Genomic DNA, 21,708 nt, shown 5'->3' on the forward strand with positions numbered 1-21,708 from the left:
GGATTGTGAGCATTGCAAGGAACTGAATTCTAGACTCTAGAGACTTATTGGCACAGCAGATATCCTTGCTAATACTAAAAATGAGTCCAATAATAACCTTTATTGGCATTATATCCAACATGACAAGGAACCAATCCATCCATCAAAAGGCAATTTGCAAATACATTAAGCACCTCCTAGATGCTAAATATAAAAATTATATAGAGTTGAAAGTATTATATAAAAATGAGTTGGAAGTATAAGTGGAAGACTCTGCCTAGCTAATTTTAATCTGATGCCTCATCTGGTCTACTTGTAGTCAGGAAGGTGCCTTCCAAAAAGGTTAAGCATGGGCCCTTCTTACCCAGGAAACACCACAGGTTGACATCGTTGAATATATTTTATTTGGGTAGGCCTGGTGTATTGGAATGTTTTCCTGTACTCTGAAGTTGAGAAAGTTACCATGCCAAATGGTATGGTGAGCTTGGAAAAGTTGCAATTTGTATTATAAAATGGTGATGCAGATGCCGTTTTCTCCATGTGAGCTGATCTCTGTCACCTGGATATGAATTGTAATTCCAGGAGATCTCCAGATGCCACCTGGAGGTTGGCAACCCTATTGATGTAAATGATTAACCATTACAAATACTCAGGGGGAGGAGGAAGGCAGATCTTTCATGATCATGCAAATACAGAGACAGTTGATTGGTGGGTTGATGATGGCCCCGCTGCTGCTGTCTCAGCGGGTAATTTCTGTGAATTTGGAGAGCTTTCCTAACTGGAATAGGGTGCCTTCAGAAGAACAGTGGCCTGAGGTAAGGTATAAGGCCAAGTACCTCTAAGTCAAAAAAGTAGGACCCCCCCCCCCTCCATTCTTTTACATAGGACTGCGTTTTGCCCATTGCAGGAAGATACAGCAGCATGCCAAAAAGAACTAATGCCTGGAACTGCTTCACAAAAGATACTGTAATCATCTAAGGGCATCAGCTCTTAGTAAGAGATCCAGGACTGCCCCCTCCTTGTTGTAGGACTGCCTTTTCTCCCTGCATCTGCAACAGCCCCAGGGGAATCCTCTCCCTTCCCACAGCAGTTATAAAGTATTTTCATCTGTGGCCTAGCTAATGTGGATCCTGGCCACATAAGCTGTAGGCCTCTGGGGTGGCTCCTGTAGGGAATCCTTGGGAAAGGCTTCCACTGCTCTCTCCCTTGGCATCTTCTGGCATCACCTGCTTAGATCTGTAATTATTTTACAAATATTTGAACAAACCATGCTTGATCATGATGTTTGAAAGCAGCCCTGGTGTCTAAACCTGAACCTCAATGTTGATTTATTGATAAAGTTCCAAGCCAGCTGCCAATTAACCTGAGGCTGTTAGAGAGGCTCCTGCTAAGTAGGCTCAGCCATAGACTGTATTTGGATGGGAGACTACTAAGGAAGACTGTTGCTACAAAAAGGAAGGCAATGGCAAACTCTTCCTCTCTTGCCTTGAGGTCTCTTCCTCTCTTGCCTAGAACACACCATGGTTGTGGTCGCCATGAGTTGATTGTGATTTGATGGCACAGTTTTTGTCTTCTTCTGGAGCATGGCAAGACACTAGGCAGACCCATCCAGCATTTGGATGGGAGGCCATCATGGAAGACTGGGGTTGCTACACAGAAGGCAACAGCCAACTACCTCTGCTCTTCTCTTGCCTTGAACATCTCACAGTTGCAGTCACCACGAGTGAATTGCAGTTTGATGGTACATTTTTCTTCTGGAGTGTGTGGAAGGCACTAGGAAGACCCACCCAACTTTAATAAAATTGCTCTGGCAGCAAAGGAAGGCAGAGTTGGGTGGAATGTTCAAACACAGATTATACAAATTTGGGACTCGCCTGCAGGTGAGGTATATGGTGATAAAACAGGTAGTTGGAGGGAATAGTAATCCTTGTTTGCAGTTTAACAATTTGTCTCCAGGTCCTGCTGTTTGACAAAGTAATGTTACATGCTCTAATTTCTGTCTGTCTTTATTAATACCCACAATCCTGGCAAGCAGCAGGGGAAAGGCTGTCTTGTTCAGAATGTTCAATATAACGTTGGTGAGATAATTTAAAGTAATTACAAGCCTGTGAGGTAGGGCTTGACATCACAATTGCAACCTATTTGCTAGAAAGGCGTGCTTGTCCTGGCTTGCTTGGCTCTTGCAAGTGAGCTTTCTGAGCGTTTGTGTTGACAAGGGTCAGTGCTCCAACGGGACAACAGCTGGACCTTTTAAATTTAAGAAAAAGGCAGCTGATTTTTTTTTTTTACACAATCCCTCATGTACAAATCCAGAGAACACATCACAAGGTCAAGGGAATCCAGAACCCCTGGATAGATCAGGGGATTCTTGAACAGTTGAGTGAACATTCCAGAAATTTTCAACTATGGAAAATGTATTTTTCCCTAGATTTTTTTCTGGGGAATTTATTAATATTTAAACATTGATATCCCTCCTTTCCTCGTGGTTCAAGGCAGTCAATGAAATACATACAATACTTATTTATCAGTCCTAAATTATGTTACTTCTTTACCAACCTAAAACTTAAATTATTACTTACTTAGCCTATATGCATAAACACTATTTGGTGTAATTATTAAATTAAAAATATTAAGTGCTTTTGTGGGGTTAAACGGGAATAACTGTATAGAATTTCAATTTTTCTAAAAGAAACATTGCAAATATACAAAATTCTAGAGAGAGCAGGGTTGCCAGCTTCCATGTGTGACCTGGAGATCTCAGCTCCCCTGGAGAAAATGGCTGCTTTGAAGGGTGAACTCTGTGGCATTGTACCATGCTGAAGCCCCTCCATTCCACTCCCAACACAGACCCAGCAACCCTTTGTGCTAGGGTTGCCAAGTCCAATTCAAGAAATATCTGGGAACATTGGGGGTGGAGCCAGGAGATGTTGGGGGCTGAGCCAGGAGCAAGTCATGACAAGCATAATTGAACTCCAAAGTTAGTTCTGGCCATCACATTTAAAGAGACTAGTCACCTTTTAAATGTCTTCCCTCCATTGGAAATAATGAAGGATATGGGCACCTTCTTTTGGGGCTCATAAAATTGGACCCCTTGGTCTAATCCTTTTGAAACTTAGAAGGTATTTTGAGGAGAGGCATTGGATGCTACACTGAAAATTTGGTGCTTCTACCTCAAAAAACAGCCCCTCCAGATCCCCAGATACCCACTGATCAATTCTCCATTATACCCTATGGGAATCAGTCTGCATAGGGAATAATGGAGTGCCCAGCAGACATTCGCCCCCCCCCCCCGCTTTCTGATGACCCTGAAGCAGGGGGAGGGCCTCTAAAGTGGGGGATCCCCTGCCCCCACCTGGGGATTGGCAACCCTGCTATGTGCATCTGCCATTAGAGAGTCTGGAAAAAACAAAAGTTCTATACAAAGCTGAGAATAGAAGAGTCAGGCAAGAAAAACAAAAGTTCAATACAAGTTGAGAATAGAAGACAGAAACATTTTGTAATTTTAGACAGTATGTTATTTGGACAGAAACAGGATCATCATATACCATACTTAGTTGAATATGGGGACATGTAATTACATTTAAACACGAAAGTGTATTGAACCATGTTGTATATGTGGTAAAGCAGAACTGTTCAAGAGGGCACATCTTATAAAGGAAATAAGGCTGTAGTTTAAATTTGTGAAAGGTTTAAACAGTTTTCTTCTCTCCCCTCCCCCCATATTGCATCATTTATTGGACATATTATTCTGTAATTATACCATTGTTCCCCAACTGCATTATCCATTTTATCGTATGCCTCATTTATTATGTGTCATAGTGGTGTTTATTACATTTTTAAAATAATTTTTTAATTTGCCTTGAGAATTTGGCTCAACAAGAAAACAAAATAGCGTGAGTATATAAATAAGTATACAAAATAATGGTCAAAATAATTTATGTAAGATTGTCTCTTACATAAAGCTTTAAAGCAGGGGTGCCAAACTCATTTTGTTATGAGGGCTGAATCTGACACAAATGAGACCTTGTTGAACTGGGCCATGTAGGTAGATGAGGTAGCAGAGATATAAACTTTATAAAGGACCCAAACACAATTAAAGATTTTTTTAAAACTTAAAACGTTAGCATTCATTGGTCTTAAAGGTGCTTTCTTTGTATCTCTCCCATGGGATCCAGGGAACTGGGCAAAGGAAGCCCTGGCTTTTTCCTTCCTTTCTCAGGGGACCAGGAGGGGGAGGAGCCTCAGTCAATAGAAGGAACAGGGACTTGGATCAGTAGCTCTGCTTTGCGGTTGAAAGAGCCTGGCAAAGCAAGCTCTCCCTCCGCCACTTCCTCCCCAAGGGAGGAGCCTCAGCCAATGGAGAAAATAGAGGCTTTGCTCTGTAGCTCCTGTGTAATTGAGCAATCCTGGCAAAGCAAACTGTTATGCAGAAGGAAACAAGAGAGAGGGAGAAGAAAGCAGATGACAGCCAGATGCTTGGGGGCCTGATAGGAGCCTTCCAGGGACCTGATTCAGCCCCTGGACTGCATGTTTGACACCCCTGCCTTAAAGAGTAAAATCTAGTCTGAAGAAGCATTTCACTCATTCTAAAAGAGAAATCATTTCAGGGTATGAGTTTTTTAGTGCTTCCTAAATGTCCCACTTTTACTGCTAGAGAAAATGAGAAAAAAGTTCTCAGGAGGGGAAAATGCGCCCACTAAGTTCCTCTCTCCCCTCCTTTTAATTTACCTCTCTTTCATCTCTGGATATGTCATAATCTATACTGCTGTGAGGAGTGTTGTTACCTCTGCAGGATGCAGCTTGCAATTTGGCAGGGAAATGGGGTCAGTTTGTTGCCTGGTAGTGTCAGATGTGTGTATTCTGCTGTGTGCACTTATGGCAAAGTGCTGTGGCCAACTCTGGCTTCCTCCAGACATATGTGCTCATTTTTCTTCCTGTTACCCTTCTCTGCCCACACTTCTTTGCCTGATCCAGCTAAGGAAATCTGTATGCGGAAGCGGCTTTTTGCCACCTACTGCTTTCCAGATCACAAGCTACAGGCCTCCGTCAGATACACATCCAAACAGATGTGTTTGTGAGATTTTCCACATGGGTTATTATGCCCCAGGTTTGATGTGTTGGGAAGTGGGGCTTTCCCCCTTTCTTCCCCACAGCACCATGGTATATTATACCTTTCGAGATTTCCCTGTTTTTTTTCTGACTTTTCCTCAAACCTGCTCGGCTCTGAAGGGGTTTTTTGGGGGGGGGGGGAGACCATAGCATTGGTGGCTTTGGAAAGTCTGGCTTTTCCCATATGGGTGGAAAGTTTGGATTTTCTGGGTTCTATCCACACAGCAGCCATCTTGCCCACAGTAGCCAAGCCTTCTTCCTATTGCAATTTGTTTAAAAAACTGGCTATTTAGTTGCGTTATATCTATATAGCACTATGCCAAAATATACACCAGGTTGTCTGAATTCCCAGCTTTGATTTAATTTTAAAAAATAAAACCGTCTCTAGCCTTTTTCCTTGTATGCCAGTGGTTCTTCTGACTGCAATGCACAGGTGTAAGAAAAAGCCCCCTACTTTTCATACACATGGACATCGTGATCACCAGTATGGTTGCCAGGATGCCTGGAGTTTTGACTCGCACACATCTGCTGTAAGAAGTGGACTTTGCCCACGGTTTCTAAGGCTTATGTGGATACTATAAACCTCAGCTTTGCAGCAGCATTCCACATCTCTGAATGGGTGTTGGCCAGAACTACAGACGAGCCTCCAGCCGCTCCTTACGTGCACAATCTTGGCCGTTGCAGTGGAAGAAGCCACGCCGCCATGAACTGTACAGGCAAACAGTTTCCAGCCTGTTTCCATGAACCAAAGGCTAACACCACCAGAATCCATCTTGTTTTCCTGACTCCATTACAGCAAAGCAAGAGACTCACGTATCCAACAGCTGCTTCAACTTCTGCATAAGAGCCATCAAGCTTATCTTAGGCGTGGACCCTGTCAGATCGTCTAAGCCTTTGTCTAGCGGAACCTAAGACAAAGACTGGTGCCAAGAGAAGACTGAAGAAGAGGAAGACCATCTTCACCTAGAGCCAAATGTCATTGTATAGACCGGGTGTTACCTTAGGTAGCAATTTGGCCATCTATTGTCATCTTTTTAGATAAGTTTGGTAAACTCAAGCACACCTCCACCCAGTAATTTCCCCCATTCTTTCTCTTAACGGTCATCCTGGAGCCTCCCATCCTGGCCCATTGCTACCTGGAAGTCCAATCAGGTAACCAGGGCCCAAGCTTGTTCATTGGTCAGTTATGGGCACCCAATTAGGTGCCACCAATTATCTTGCTATTGGCTACTGCAGAAGTCCAGCCCTTATGGTCACTGCAGAGCCTCCCCTTTTTCTGAGGTCATGTACCAGCTGACCACCTTTCCTCCACCCCTGTACCTCCCATCCCCTGAGGGTCTAAGGTAGTCTATATAATCTCTGACCCAGCCCCACTCAGGTGTGCATCTAGCAGTACCCCAGTTCCGCTGTCTAGATCCATCCCCGATTCTGGTCACAGTTGAGGGTCCCATTTCCCCTGTCCTCTTTCGTCGCCATTGGAGCCTTCCTTGAAGTCTACGATTGGTAATTATCACCCTGTTTGTCTATCCATGTGTTGTCTCTCTCTCTCTCTCTATTTTTCCTAGGACTGTATGTATGTTTCATGAGCACATTGCCTTGTATGTATGCTTATATTTTTCTGGAATAAATTTTAATTGTTTTACTTAATTAGAGTCCTTGATAAATTTAAGCACTAATTTCTGGACGTGGATCCTGTATACATAGATAAAAGATCCTGATTAAGCCAGGTGCCCACCTGACAATTCCCCAACCTTGTTTTGAGGGCATTTTGGCTTACACAGGGGCCCTGAAGTGTGACCCCTTATCTGTGAAGGTGCAGGGCTTCTATTATCCCATAGAGTAGCAAATGGAGATCAGCGTCTCCTTAGCCTTTCTGGAGGAAAGGAAACTGCTTGCTTTCCTTAAACCTCAGTCCCAGAGCTGATACCTAAACACTGTCTTCTGCTCCCAGGTACACTGGCAATAGGCAGGCAGTGTGCAGGCCTTAGGCCTCTATGCTTTGGGCTGAGTCTGTGGGTGACGGGGCTTCCTTCCCCCCAAAAGGAATGTTCCTTTATGTCTTTGGGATACCTCACATCTGTTGGGACACTCTCCAGCCCTGTATTTCCTCCAATTCTGACACTTCACATGTGTCAACAGAGGGGCCATAGGGTAGTTGTTTTAAGCCAGGTTATCTACCCTGACTCAGATGAGGGCAGGCGAGAAATCTAATAATATCAAGGTCACACTCATGCCAGTAAATTCTTTAAGGTTCTTTTTTTTGCTCTTTCCTTCCTGTTTAAAGTAAAGCTTGCCTGTGAGCCAAAAGTGGAAGGGGTTAAAACAAGTCAAGGTTCTTGCTCCCTCACCTGGCTCACCCAAACCGGATCGTCCTGTTTGTTGTTTGTAGCCTAGGCCACTTGGATGACTCCAATGGCTTCTTTTTACTGACTCTTTGTGTCATCTGCCTTGCTGGCTTGGAGAATATGGAAGAAAAAATGCATTTTCTCTTTAAATCACGGATGGTCTCCCATGAATTCTGCTTGTATTAATGTGTTGCATCTGTGCCCCCTTGCCTCTGTTAGTTCTCCTTTTCCAATGTTGGTAAATTGCCTGTCATCTTTAAAGACAAATCCAACCATCACCCAGAGTATTGACTTCTTTCTTGGGAGAGGACCATGTGCCCTCTAGTGGTTTTGAAGTAGAGAGACAGCAGAACTTATTGCCTGCAGTTCTCTGAAGTCCTGGGCAGGCAAAGAAGAATCTTTCCCAACAACTGGTTATTGAGATCTTTTTGCTGCAGATGGTGGGGACTGAACCTGGGACTGTTTGCATTTCAAGCTTGCGCTCGATCTCTAAGCCACTGCTCCTTTCCAGACTTTGAGATCTTTTACCTCCAAAACCTTGATGGTAATATTATAGGATGTTATTACAATGTCTTACCTGAGTTGTTCCTGCTATCCCAAGTTCTGCATTTGAACTTTGTTTACATCTTCATTCCCCCACCGCCCCCAAAAAGCTTGGGTTTGAAGATGTATCTAAGCCTCTCTGGGTGAAAACAGAGTCGAGTAAATTGTTCTTATAAAACAAATGCACGTGCTTTATATCATTTGCATAGGACGATTCTAAGAGTTTCCAAGGTCCATCCTGAGGTGCCAGTCCCTGGTAAATCACTTGTACCTTTTCATTCTCCTTTGTGGTGAGATTATTGAAGAAGGATGCACATTAAAAATGCTGTTGCTAGTGTTTGGTCCCTTGCTCCTCATATCTCTAGAACTTAATCCTTTGGGAGGAACTGGAAGGAGGGTAGGAGCATGCTATCTCTAGTGTATATGTATAAAAATGCACATGCTTAAACATTAGTACCAAATTGTACATAACTCTGGGGATCTATATTTGGATCCCCCATATGTTTACTTTGGCTGCAAAAACAACCATTGGGGGGAGTGGATTAGAGCCAGAGAATTTGGAAAGGGTGTGTTATCTTGACTTCTGCCCCCACACACCAAAACTGCCTTCTGGTAACCTGACATTTCCAAAATATGGGTCTTCTATCCAGGGCTTTTTTTGATAACAGAAACTCATTTGTATATTAGGCCACACCCACCTGATGTAGCCAATCCTCTGAGCTTACAGAGTTCTTATTACAGGGCCTACTGTAAGCTCTTGGATGATTGGCTACATCAAGGGGGCTACAAAAAAAGCCCTGCTTCTATTCTTCCCTCGCAGCTTAACGAATGTTTGTAAGTTCTAACAAGGGGAATGGGAGGGGGGGTGGAATTAACCCCCTTTTCTCTCATGTCCTGAGTCTCATCCATATTAGGCCTTCCATGCGGCTTAGGTATATGTGTGGGGACCCAAACAAAGATTTCCAGCAACAGGTGTCTTTCAATCTTAAGGTTTTCCATATTGGTCAGGGTTCCATTTCATGTTCTGCAGCTGGTGAGGTTCATTTTCATATTGTAGAACAATTATGCTTTTCTAATATACTGTTACCAGAAAGAACAAGGACCCTGTTTTGCTTTTATATTGGCATAGGAGAAATGAATACGACTGACATTACAGTACGCAGAGAAAAACCTTCAGCTGTATGTAACAAGAGTCCTCCATGGAAGAATAGGAGTGCCAAGCACACAAGAATGTCTCAGCTTTCACCTGTGAAATCACAGAAGGAATACATTTGTGTGGATTTAAAGGCTTTCTCTAGCCTGTATTTCTATACAATTATCTTTTTTGCTTGTTTGTTTCAGCTTTGCTTCTCTTCCACCTGTGTCCCTGTGGATCGATGGCTCCCCCACTCACAGTGAGAGCCGAGACTGTCACTTCCCTCAGATTCTCTACCCCAGTTATGGGGAGTTTAGGATCCATCGCCCCCGTCATCATCATGATCCTTCTGCTGCTTCTCTGCTCCCCCTTCAGAAGGTGCAGGACTTATTTTGTGATATCTTGGTGGAGAAAGATCTTTCTGGGGGAAATTGGTATATTTGAAAGGATTTAAGCATATTTCACTGTGTTTTTGACTTGTTTAGGGGTCAGTTTCCTTCAGTGATCCCTTCCAGTATGAGAACAAGAGTAGATTAGTGATTAGGGTGTTGTAGTGATTTGGGGGACCTGCATTCAAATCCGCTCTCTACTAGGAAGTTTGCAGGGTGACCTTGGACCAGCCAGTCTTTCTCAGCTGAACCTACCTTGCAGGGTTGTTGTGATGAAATAATGGGAGGCGAGAATGATGTACACCACACTGAGCTTCTTGTAGGAAGGGTGGGATAGTAATGTACTATATATAATAAATAAATATAGATTCTTCAGTGCAAAACAACTGGACAATCTGAGGCGGCATTCAACATATTAGTGGATACTATGCTATCAGTAAATAAAGGTAAAGGTAGTCCCCTGTTGAGTCTGGGATGACGTCACATCACATCATGGCAGACTTTTTATGAGGTGGTTTGCTATTGCCTTCCCTAGTCATCTCTTATCTGGGAGAATCAGGTTTGATTCCCCAACTTGCAGCTGCTGGAATGGCCTTGGGTCAGCCATAGCTCTCACAGGAGCTGTCCTTGAAAGGGCAGCTGCTTGTAAGAGCCCTCTCAGCCCCACTTACCTCATAGGGTGTCTGTTGTGGGGCGAGAAGATATAGGAGATTGTAAGCCGCTCTGAATCTGTGATTCATAGAGAAGGGAGGGGTATAAATCTGCAGTCGTCGTCGTCGTCTTCTTCTTCTTCATCTACACTTTCCCCCCAGCAAACTGGGTACTCATTTTACCGCCCTCGGAAGGATGGAAGGCTGAGTCAACCGTGAGCTGGCTACCCGAATCAGCTTCCGCCGGGATCGAACTCAGGTTGGATTGCAGTACTGCAGCTTTACCACTCTATGCCACAGGGTGCCTATGCTATCAGTACTCTGTAGCAATAATTCACAGCTGGATATTTTTATTTTATTTTATTTATATTCTGCTCTCCCCACCAGAGCAGGCTCAGGGCAGCTCACAACATAGAAATCCACAATAGTAAAATATACCAGCTATAAAATAATCCATTCAATAAAATTATACATTCAGAATTAAAATCGGCATTACGTATCATTTGGTGCTAAGATCTAAGTATTTCAGTGTGGACAAGACAATCCAGCAGCAGATGATCACTGTAGTGCAAGAATACCAAAATGTCCAGCAATGTGTAGATGCAGCCTCTGTTGAAGTAGAGAACGAACCACCAAAAAGCAAAGTTCAGGATCTTAAACAAGAAGATATTAAAGAAAATGTTATGTGAAGCAGTCTTATACAGAATAGGGTCATTGGTCCACCTGTTTATGTACTACTCTAACTCACAGAGCAAACCCTTAAAATCTTGGGCATGGATATTTCCCAACTCTTCAAACTCAAGATGGCAATTATCAAAAGTGCTCTACTTTTTAATTTGGATATTTATGTCCTGCTTTCATCCCCAGTGAGCACCAAAAGCAGCTTACAGCATCGTTCTCCTCTCTTCTGTTTTCTGCTCACAACAACCCTGTGTGTTAGGCAGGGCTGAGATAAAGTGACACTCAAGATCATCCAGCAAGCTTCCATGGCACAGTTAGGATTCTAACCTGCGGGTCCCACATCCTAGACCAGCATTATAATTACTACTATAATTACTACAGGCTGGCTGCATATGACATTTTGGTCTGTGGCACAGGGGTCTTCCATCATTTTGAGCCTGAGGGCAGCTTTGGAATTCTGACACAGGATGGTAGGCACAACCACAAAATGCCTACCGCAGGAGGCTGTGCCAAAAACAAACCGGTTACAGCAGGAGGTGGAGCCAACAACACAACAGTTCAACATTTCACACAGAATGTAATATCGGTATCAATACAAATTAGTAGTATGCCCAAGTAAATAAGCTTTGAGGTATGTGTGAAAGTTGCTTCTGGGCTGGTGCTTCTATTCTCAACCCTGGTGAGTTTCAGCAGTTTCTGGGAAATGTAGTTAATGCAGCCAGAAACTGAATGAAGGAAGGTTCAGCGGAGAAGAGATGGAAGTAGTAACTGGGTTCCAAAGGTAAGTATTTAACTAGGCCTTTTGTGTTTGCCAGTTAAGGTGCAGGAATGCCCTCTCGGGTTCCAAGCCTTTCTTCTCAGGGTTCTCCTGGCACAGTCAATATAACAAGTCTATTATAAGACTGCCAACCTCCAGGTGGAACCTAGAGAAGATCTCCCAGAACTGCCACTATCTCTGTACTACAGATATCAATTCCTTGGGAGGAAATGGCTGCTTTAGAGGTTGGACTTTAGGGCACGGGTGTTGAACTGATTTGTTATGAGGGCCGAATCTGACATAAATGAGACCTTGTCAGGCCGGGCCATGTATGAAATAAAATGTAATGGCAGGTAAAAAGGTAAAGGTAGTCCCCTGTGCAAGCATCAGTCATTTCTGATTCTGGGGTGATGTCACTTTCACAATGTTTTCATGGCGGACTTTTTAATGGTGTGGTTTGCCATTGCCTTATGGCGCAGAGTGGTAAAGCTGCAGTCCAAACTCTCTGCTCATGACCTGAGTTCAATCCCGGTGGAAGCTGGGTTCAGATAGCCAGCTCAAGGTTGACTCAGACAGTGTAGATGGCTGGGGAAGGCAATGGCAAACCACCCTGTAAAAAGTCTGCCGTGAAAACGTTGTGATGCAACATCACCCCAGAGTCGGAAATGACTGGTGTTTGCACAGGGGACTACCTTTACCTTTTTGCCATTGCCTTTCCCAGTCATTTACACTTTACCCCTAGCGAGCTGGGAGATATAAACTTTATAAAGGACAAAGACAAACACAAAGATTTTTTTAAAAACTTAAAACATTAGCACTTTTTGGTCTTAAAGGTGCTTTGTTTTTATCTCTCCCATGCAATCCATGTTCTCTCTTTCGTACAGCATAGCTACTGAGCCAAGCTTCTCTTCCTTCTATTAGCTGAGGCTCCTCCCCCTCCTGGTCCCCATGGGGAAGGAAGGAAAGAGCCAGAGCTTCCTCTGAAGCAAGCTATCCCTCCACCCCTTCCTCCCCAAGGGAGGAGCACCTCAGCCAGTGAAGAAAATAGAGGCTTTCCTCTGCAGCTCCTGTGTGATTGAGCAAGCCTGGCAAATCAAGCCGTGATGCAGAAGGAAGGAAGAAAGAGGGAGGAGGAAGCATAAGGGGCCTGATAGGAGCCCTCCAGGGACCTGATTCACCCCCCTGCATGTTTGACACCCCTACTTTAGGGCATTATATTCCACTGAGGTCACTTCCCTTGCCCTCCTCAAACCTTTCCCGCCTCAAGTTCCACTCCCAAATGTTCAGAAATTTCCCAACTAGCAGTTGGAAACTCTCCTTAGAGTCTGACAGCAGGAGTACAGCTCCAAAGCTTCAAGCCCCGCATATTTCCATGCAGCTTTTCAGAGGCCTTTCTGTTTACCCTGTGGGACCTCTCCTCTCTACTTTCCCTCCCTTTTTCTCTGCCCTCTCCCTCCTTCTCTCAGGAAAAAGGGAACTGTTAGGTCAGAGTTAGGGCTCCTGGGAAGTGGAGTTCCTCAGTGATGCAATTACAAGAAACTCAAACAGAATGCCTTTTAAAACAAAGATTTTTTAAAAAAAATCTTATGTAGGGATGCCACTGCTAGCCTCCAGGTGGGACCTGAGGATCCCCCAGAATTCAGCTCATCTCCAGAGTACAGAGATCACTTTCCTTGGAGAAAATGGATGCTTTGGAGGGTGAACCCTATGGCATTGTGCCCCACTGAGGTCCCTGTCCTCCCCAGGTTCCACCCTGAACTGTTCCCCAATCTGCCAACCCTACCCCTCCCATCCCTTGCTGAGGACCCTATGCATAGATGCAGGTTGCCTTCAGTTGTGTAGTGAAAATCCTTGTGCTGTGATGGAAGCAGCTGTCAAAGCAAAATCCCTGCTGGATAAAAATCTCAAGCTGCTAGGGTTGCCAGTTCTGGAATGGGAAATACCTCGAGATTTGGGGAGGGGAGGGGCTTCAATTCCACAGACTCTCTTCCAAAAAGACTTGGCAGGCACCACATTCGGGAACCCTAGTCTGTGGTTCTTCTAGTGGTTGCTAATTATGCCACTGATTTTCTAGGATAGTATTGTCCCCATCCCCTTCCACAAAGACTTATTAGCTCTCACAGTAAAAAGGCTCCATGGCTTCCAGGCAGATCGTGGAATACAGAGCCTGTAGCCTGTTGCAGTGTGTGCATGTGTGTATGTGCATGCATGTGTGCATGTATAGCTCTACTAAATAAGCTTCAAAGATTTATTTCCATTCTTCTGATTACTTGAATGAAACCTTAGATGGCTCACAGTGCAATACTAAGCAGAGTTACAGACTTCTAACTCTGTTGAAGGCACCGGGCTTAGAAGGCTGTAACTCTGTCTAGGATTGCATTGTCAGATATTTCATTTCCTTTTGGCACAGATCTCCTCAAGACTGCTCTATAATTTTCTTTTGCCTTCTAAAAGCAGTGTCAGAGCTAGATACATTTCTAGTACTACTATTACTAGTATTTCAAACTGCAGATCCCATCACTTAGGGTATTGTACAGAAATCGAGCCAAAGCACTACTATTATAAAATATAGCCATAAAATAACACAATGAAACCAATTTAAAAACAAACAGGGACAGCAAAATCTGGGTTTTATTGTCACTTTTATGATGGTGATGAATATAGCACCATGAATGCACACAGAACTTTATAGGATCATATAAAACAGGTCCCTGCCTGAAGAAGTTGGCAGTGAAATTGTTTTCACTCACTGCTCTATGTTTTACAGACTGATGTTTTCAAGCTAATTATTGGCTTTAATTAGTTTTATGACTCTGAATATTTATTACTATAAGCTGCTTTGAATTAACTAGGAAAATCAGGGTGCAACTATGTTTAATAAAAATCCATAAATGTTGGAAGTAAGGGAGATGAGAGAGGAAAGGGAAAAAATGGAGTGGATATAAACAAATGTGGTTGCATGCACTTAGCTTGGGAAAGGGAGCAGGAAGGCTATCTGCCTAATCTTCCATGCTGCCTAATGTTGCCAGTTACTGATTGGGACATTCTTGAAGATTTGGGTATGGAGAGTGAAGTCTGAGGAGGGACGGAGGCTTTCAGGCATGTGATGCCAACCTCTAAAGCTGCCATTTTCTCATGGGGAACTGATGTCTCTAGTATGGGTAGTGAAGAGTGGAGTATAAAACCTCCTCTTCCTCCTCCTTTGTATGAATTGATCTGCTTGAGAGAGAATGACTTGCCTGAGTTCTCCCAATGTCTGAGTGGGGAATTTGAACTTGAGTATCACCAGTTCTGCCTGACACAGTAGCCATTAGAGCGTCCCTGCTAGATCTGAAAGATTTTGGCAGGATATGGGAGGAATCGGTTCTACAGTTGTAGGTCTTTATAGGTCATTCCAAGCAAGAGCAGAGTGCATGGCCCTGGAGCGGGTCAAGCTAAGTGGATGCCATGGAGCTACAAGTCAGTACTGCAGCAATCAGCTTGGTGGGGCCAACAGAGGACATTTTATCACTTATTGCAATGCAGGAGGAGACAATTGGTGACCTGATGCCAACTGCCATGATTGATGGGGGTCTGAGCCAAGTGGTCCCTGAGGCTCTGGCAGAGTTGCTGGGCTTGGGTCTGCTTGCTTCTGGCCTCTAGCAGCCCACCAGGAAATTTCCCTGCAAATTAAATGACCAGACCAGTCCACCCCAGATGCCAAGCATGTGCCCAGAAGCACGTTGACACCCAGTGCAAACATAAGTTATTGGTGCAGTTTGCTTGCAGCAAAAGATCCCCTGCACAGTTCCTTATTAGAAACAGCATATAATCTTGTGGCACCTAAAGACAAATAAATGTATTCATGAATCCATGCTCACTGCTGCACGATGGGCCCTCTTTCACAAAAATGTACGTTTCAATACATCAGTTTCTGCAACCACCTTAACGTGGCTATCCTTCTGAATTCTGCATTGGGTGACATGTCTGAACACTTCTGGGAGACTCCAGATGCTGTTTGTCGTGCTAGACCAGACTTATAAGTAGCCTCTTGCCTGGTTACTATATAGCCTCTGGTGATTTCCTGGTCAGCTTGCAGGGAAGCGTATAATAGAACTGAACAGGGGTAAATGGTGAAGTCCCAGGAATCCAAAGGCAAATAAATGACTCTCTCTGTCTTCCATCCAGGAAAAAAAGGCAATTATCAACCAGAACTTTCAAGAAGGACTCAGCTTCATCAGAACTCCTCAGTATAGTAAGTTATCTGGTGAAGGATTAAGAAATTTCAACTGGTACATAATATTGCTGCCTGCTTCCTAACACATACTTCCAAGAGCCTAACTACCCCATACCCTGTTCTTGGGTCCACTCTGGGGTAATATCAACTAGTCCACTGGGGAAACTTACATGTAGCTTGTCAGTATACATTTAGCCCAGTTTCTTCAATGGGGTAAATAGCAGCTCCCCATCTAATTAACTGAGCAATCACCTTCTGGTCTATATTTTGAGAAGGCTGCATAGTACGCTTTGGCTATTCTATAATGCCTTGAGACTGACTGACTGACTTTCTCTCATGTAGTTTACAGATATTATAAGGGAGGTGGACAGAGACAAGTCGGTGCTCGGCCCCCCTCCAGTCTGCGGCCCATCCCAAGGGTGACAGGTAGTAGGACCAGGAGTAACCCGCCTCCGTCATTGGTGTTATGCAACGCCAGGTCCATCAATAATAAGACCTCAACTCTTCGAGAGTTTATGCTTGAGCAGAATATGGACCTGGCTTGCGTGACCGAGACCTGGGTCCGGGAGGGCGATACAGTGGCCCTCTCGCAAACAGCTCCCCCAGGTTACTCGGTCTTCCACCAATCGCCGACTAGCGGGCGGGGGGGAGGAGTGGCACTATTTGCACGGGAGGCTTACTCCTTCAGGGCGCTCCCGTCCCCAAAGATTGAGGGCATTGAATGTGCCGGGCTGGCGTGGGGGGATGAAGAGGGGTTGGCGATTTGGCTGGTGTACCGTACGCCTAACGCACCGGCCAACGCCTTACCGTCCCTGCTCGAGGCGGCGACGGGCTGGGCGCTGGAGCACCCAAGGCTGATAATCCTGGGTGACTTCAACGTCCATGCTGATGACCCGTCCTCCAGTCAGGCGACGGACCTAGTGTCTTCCATGGCGACACTGGGACTCTCTCAATTTGTTGCAACCCCCACCCACCAGGCCGGACACATGTTAGACCTGATCTTCGCGGCTGGGATTGTAGTGAGCGATATAACCACAGAGGTAGTGCCATGGTCGGATCACTTCGCCCTCAAGGCCCGTGTAAATATGCCCCCCCGAACCTGTTTAGGCGAGGAGCCGATTATGGCTCGCCCGCGGAGCCAAATGGACCCGGAACGGTTCCAGATGGCTCTGCGGGACTCCTGGCCCTCTGGCGATTCCCTTGATGACCTGATTGAGACCTGGAACAGCCGGCTCTCTAGGGCCATCGAGGAGATCGCACCTCGGCGCCCTCTGCGACCTCGGACTAAGCTGGCTCCGTGGTATACCCCGGAATTACGCCAGCTGAAACAAGGCCTTAGACGGCTAGAGAGGCAATGGCGACGCACTCGTGACGAGGCGACTAGAACATCTTATAGGAAGTTTATGAAGTCCTATGAGATGGCAATCAAGGCCGCAAAGAAAACATACTTTGCGGCTAGGATTGCATCCGCAAATTCGCGCCCAGCCCAATTATTTAGAATAATTCGGAATCTGACTACATTGCCCCAAGGCAATTCTAAAGCTAAGGAATTGGAAATTGGCTGCGAGGCTTTTGCGAAATTCTTTGCGGATAAGGTCCAATCGCTCCGCCAGGACTGCCCCGCCAATTTGGAGGCAGTAAGTGGACTCGAAGCCCAATGCGTGTCTTCTGATTCAACTCTGGATTGCTTTGACCCGCTCAGCTTGGAGGAAGTCGACAGAATTCTTGCCACTGCACGTTCCACGACTTGCGATCTGGACCCTTGCCCCTCCTGGCTAATTAAGGCCTGCCAGGAGGAACTAAGATATCCTATACGGGATATTATAAATCGATCTCTTTCAGAAGGTGTTTTTCCAACACCCCTGAAAGAGGCATTGGTCCGCCCTCTCCTGAAAAAACCGTCATCAGACCCGGCCGAATTGGCACACTACCGGCCGGTCTCAAATTTGCCCTTTTTAGGCAAAATTATCGAGAGGGCCGTGGCGGTGCAGTTACAGGAATTTCTGGAGGACGCTTCCGTCCTCGACCCATGCCAGTCCGGCTTCCGCCCGGGCCATGGGACAGAAACAGTCCTGGTCGCCCTCATGGATGACCTCCGACGACAACTGGATCGAGGCGGCTCGGCAGTATTGCTGTTGTTAGACCTATCGGCGGCGTTTGATATGGTCGACCACCGGCTGCTGACCCGCCGCCTCGCCGACGCAGGAATTCGGGGGCTAGCCTTACAGTGGCTCTCCTCCTTTCTTGAGGGTCGGGGACAAAGGGTGGCAATTGGGGGGGAACTGTCTCAGAGGTACCCACTTCATTGTGGAGTGCCTCAGGGAGCAGTCCTCTCCCCGATGCTGTTTAACATCTTTATGCGCCCCCTTGCCCAGATTGCACGGAGGTATGGGCTGGGTTGCCATCAATATGCAGATGACACCCAGCTCTATCTATTGATGGGCGACCGGGCTGGTGATGTCCCAGCAAATTTGGACCGGGCATTACAAGCCGTGGCTGACTGGCTCAGGCTGAGCGGGCTGAAGTTGAATCCGGCGAAGACCGAGGTCCTTTGCGTGGGCCGCGGCGGGCCGGGAGGGGAGACTACTCTACCGGCCTTTGACGGTGCGCCACTGGTACCGGTGCGCAAAGTCAAGAGCCTGGGAGTGCTACTGGAGTCCTCCCTATCAATGGAGGCCCAAGTAGCTGCCACTGCTAGATCCGCCTTCTTCCATCTTAAGAGGGCGAGGCAGTTGGCTCCCTTCCTGGAACGCGTCGACCTAGCAACTGTGATCCACGCAACGGTCACTTCGAGGTTAGACTACTGCAATGCCCTCTACATGGGGCTGCCCTTGTACCGAACACGGAGACTCCAGGTAGTCCAGAACGCGGCGGCCAGGCTGTTGGAGGGACTACCACGGTGGGAGCCTGCACGGCCTGGGCTGCGTAATCTGCATTGGCTGCTGGTTGTCTACCGTGTTCGCTATAAGGTGCTGGTTATTACCTTTAAAGCCCTATATGGCCGAGGACCTGCCTACCTAAAGGACCGCCTCTCCCCATATGTTCCCCGGAGAGCACTGAGGTCTGGTTCCCAGAATTTATTAACAATCCCTGGGCCAAGAGAAGTTAGGTTGAAGGCCACTAGGGAGCTGGCCTTCTCGGTGATAGCCCCCCGCTGGTGGAATGATCTTCCAGAGATGGTGCGAGCCCTGCGGGACCTGAACCAATTCCGCAGGGCTTGCAAAACATTTCTTTTTCAGTTGGCATTTGAGACAGAACCTGATTAATTAACGAACAGACGCCTAGCCATCTTATGTACATCAGGATTACATCATTTTAGCACCTATTTTATATGTTTTATCTATTTTAAATAATTTATCTGTAATTGATATTTAAACTGTTATGTTTTTATGTGAATCATGGGACTCCCATGTCTGTTATACTGTTTAATGTGAATCATGGGACGCCCATGTCTGTTAGCCGCCCTGAGCCCGCCTGGCGGGGAGGGCGGGATATAAAAATAAATTATTATTATTATTATTATTATTATTATTATTATTATTATTATTATTATTATTAAGACCAATGAAGAGTTCTGGGGAGCTTGAAAGCTTGCTCCCCACTTTGGGACAGTCTATTTGATCTTAATAAAAAAGAATTTTACTGCTGGTTTTTTTTTGGGGGGGGGGGGATGCTCTAGAATACTGACATAGCTTCTTACAAACTTGTTTATCTACTTATGATGTGTAATTGGATCTCCGTGGAGTTTATTTAATGTGAGGGTCTGATTCATTCAGTCTTTCCAAAGTAAGGAGCTGATCATATACTACCAAGAAAACTGCACACAGTCCTTTGCCTCAGCAGGGGGTGCTTCCATCTGTTCTGCTCCCTGCTAGCTCACACAGGGCCAACCCAAGGTTTTGGCCCAAGAGGTATTTCCCAGAATCCCTTGTAGCATGTGATGGGAAGCTGGGAAGCAGCTGTCTTACACCCTCCTCCTCATGGCTATGCTTGGCCTCCTGCCCCTTCCAGTGATATCTAATCGATTGATAAAAGCTGTAGCTCACTAAGATTCTGTACATAAAAGCCATGTAATATATTTTCATAAGACCAAACCAACCAACACATTGTGCAGTTTTCCAGTGCTCCAAACCACCTGGGGAACCCAAAAGACCCCAGCAGGTTTCATTCCCGCAGCCTTTGACAGGCTAGAGCCAAATTTGTCAGATGTGTGTGGGAAGCTCACCAGGCATATGTGAGGCCGTGAAAGGGCAACATATGTAAACAACAGTGCCAAAAGGCACATGAATGCAGGCTGAGATGTATTCCTGAATTTAATAGTTCTTTGTTGTCTTGGTTGTGTGTGTATGCCTGCCTAATAAGGACTCACTACATGCATCTGACAAAGCAGGCTGTGGTTCATGAAACCTTATGCTCTAGTAAAAACCAGTTTTTCTTCAAGGTACTACCACAAGCTTCCTCTTCCTGCAACAGCAAAAAACGGCAACTCCTCTGGAACAATAGTTTCCTTTATTCCTGAGAAAGTCTTAAAATATTTTTGACTCTAGGTGGCAGCAGATACTCAACAGTATTTTTTTTTTTTTTTTTTTGAGAACATGTCAACTTGATCACAGCTAATTTATGGTGACCTCTCATAGGAATTTCAAGGCACAAGATGTTCAGAAGTGGTCTGCCGTTGCCTGCCTCCACATCACAACCCTGGTATTCCTTGGAGGCCTCCCATCCAAATACTAGTCAAGGATGTCCCTGGTTAACTTCCAAGATCTAACCAGATCAGGCTAGTCTGCCTTGGCTTTCCCCCATACTTGCCACTGCTGGAGAAGGCAGCTGACTGAAGCCCTAACTAACAAATGGATATCCCTTGACCTCAGAACCAAACGTGTAAACTGGCTCAATTATGTTTGAGTGAACCTTGGATACAGTGAACATTCTGTTTCTGGCAAAGACACTTCCTGTGTAAACAAGCAACTGAGGACCAAATTAGACATGATGGTGTCCATGGGTCCAAGCTGCAGATGTCACTACCATTTTATAGCCTAATTAGGTGATTTTAAAATGCCTAGGCTCTTTTGGCACTTGAAAAGTCACTGGGAGGAAGGGGGAAACATAGGAGTGACTCCTCCCACCATGCTGCAGACTCTCACATTTTTAAACTACCTCATTGGGGTTTAAAATGGTGGCAGTGTCTATTGTTTGGGCCTATGGACACTGTCGCATCTAATTTGACTCTGAGACACTTTGTCTCAAGTGGCAACTCAAACCAAGGGGCAGTTTGAGGTAATTTAGTTTAATTTATTTTTGCTTGAGCTCTTTGTGGAACTCCAGGACAATGTCTAATATGAAGCTCTTATGATTTATTATATCTTCTTTTTAAAAAATGTGCTAGCTGCCTTCCTTGAAGGAAAGAATGTTCGGATCTATATTGCTTGAATGAAAAAGTAAAATTCTGGACAGTTCATGTTGGATGTGCCTGTGTCTTAACTGAGGTGCTGAGGTACCTTGCTTTGAATATCACGACTCAGTCCATGACACAGTGGTAGACTTTGTGCGTGGCATGGAGACAATCCAGGTTCTTTTCCAAACCTCTCTCATTAAATGATTTAAGGTAGGAGGGGTTAGGAAAGATCCTTCTCTGTTTGAGATCCTGGAGTCAGAGTCGATGATACTGTATTATGGTATCATGAGCCCGTTACAGGAAAAGGAGGAATATAAGCTTACGAAATAAATAGGAACCAGTGGTTGGCCTCATGTTTAATCTTTTTTTTCCCTTTATGCAGACTAAATTAGAGGATGGGCAGAGTCTGCAAGAGATACCTCTTGAAGATGGATCATTGCACAAAGGTGAGTCAACACTATGTGTACTGCATTGAATGCTTGGGAAATGTGCCATACGATCTAAGTGTG

The 21,708-nt window shown here is 45.3% G+C and overlaps 1 protein-coding gene across 1 annotated transcript in view; it reads left to right on the top strand.

The window, feature by feature from the left end:
- The window catches only part of LOC132579740 (uncharacterized), a 75,021-nt gene that overhangs the window by 24,380 nt on the left and 28,933 nt on the right, over positions 1 to 21,708 (top strand). Inside the window, exons 2-4 of the mRNA XM_060250373.1 lie at positions 9,318 to 9,489; positions 15,756 to 15,822; positions 21,582 to 21,645. Coding sequence (XP_060106356.1) covers positions 9,318 to 9,489; positions 15,756 to 15,822; positions 21,582 to 21,645 — 303 coding nt within the window. The remainder of the gene's footprint in view (positions 1 to 9,317; positions 9,490 to 15,755; positions 15,823 to 21,581; positions 21,646 to 21,708) is intronic.

The sequence above is a fragment of the Heteronotia binoei genome, chromosome 1, assembly GCF_032191835.1.
Source record: "Heteronotia binoei isolate CCM8104 ecotype False Entrance Well chromosome 1, APGP_CSIRO_Hbin_v1, whole genome shotgun sequence".
NCBI classification, from domain to species: Eukaryota; Metazoa; Chordata; class Lepidosauria; order Squamata; family Gekkonidae; genus Heteronotia; species Heteronotia binoei.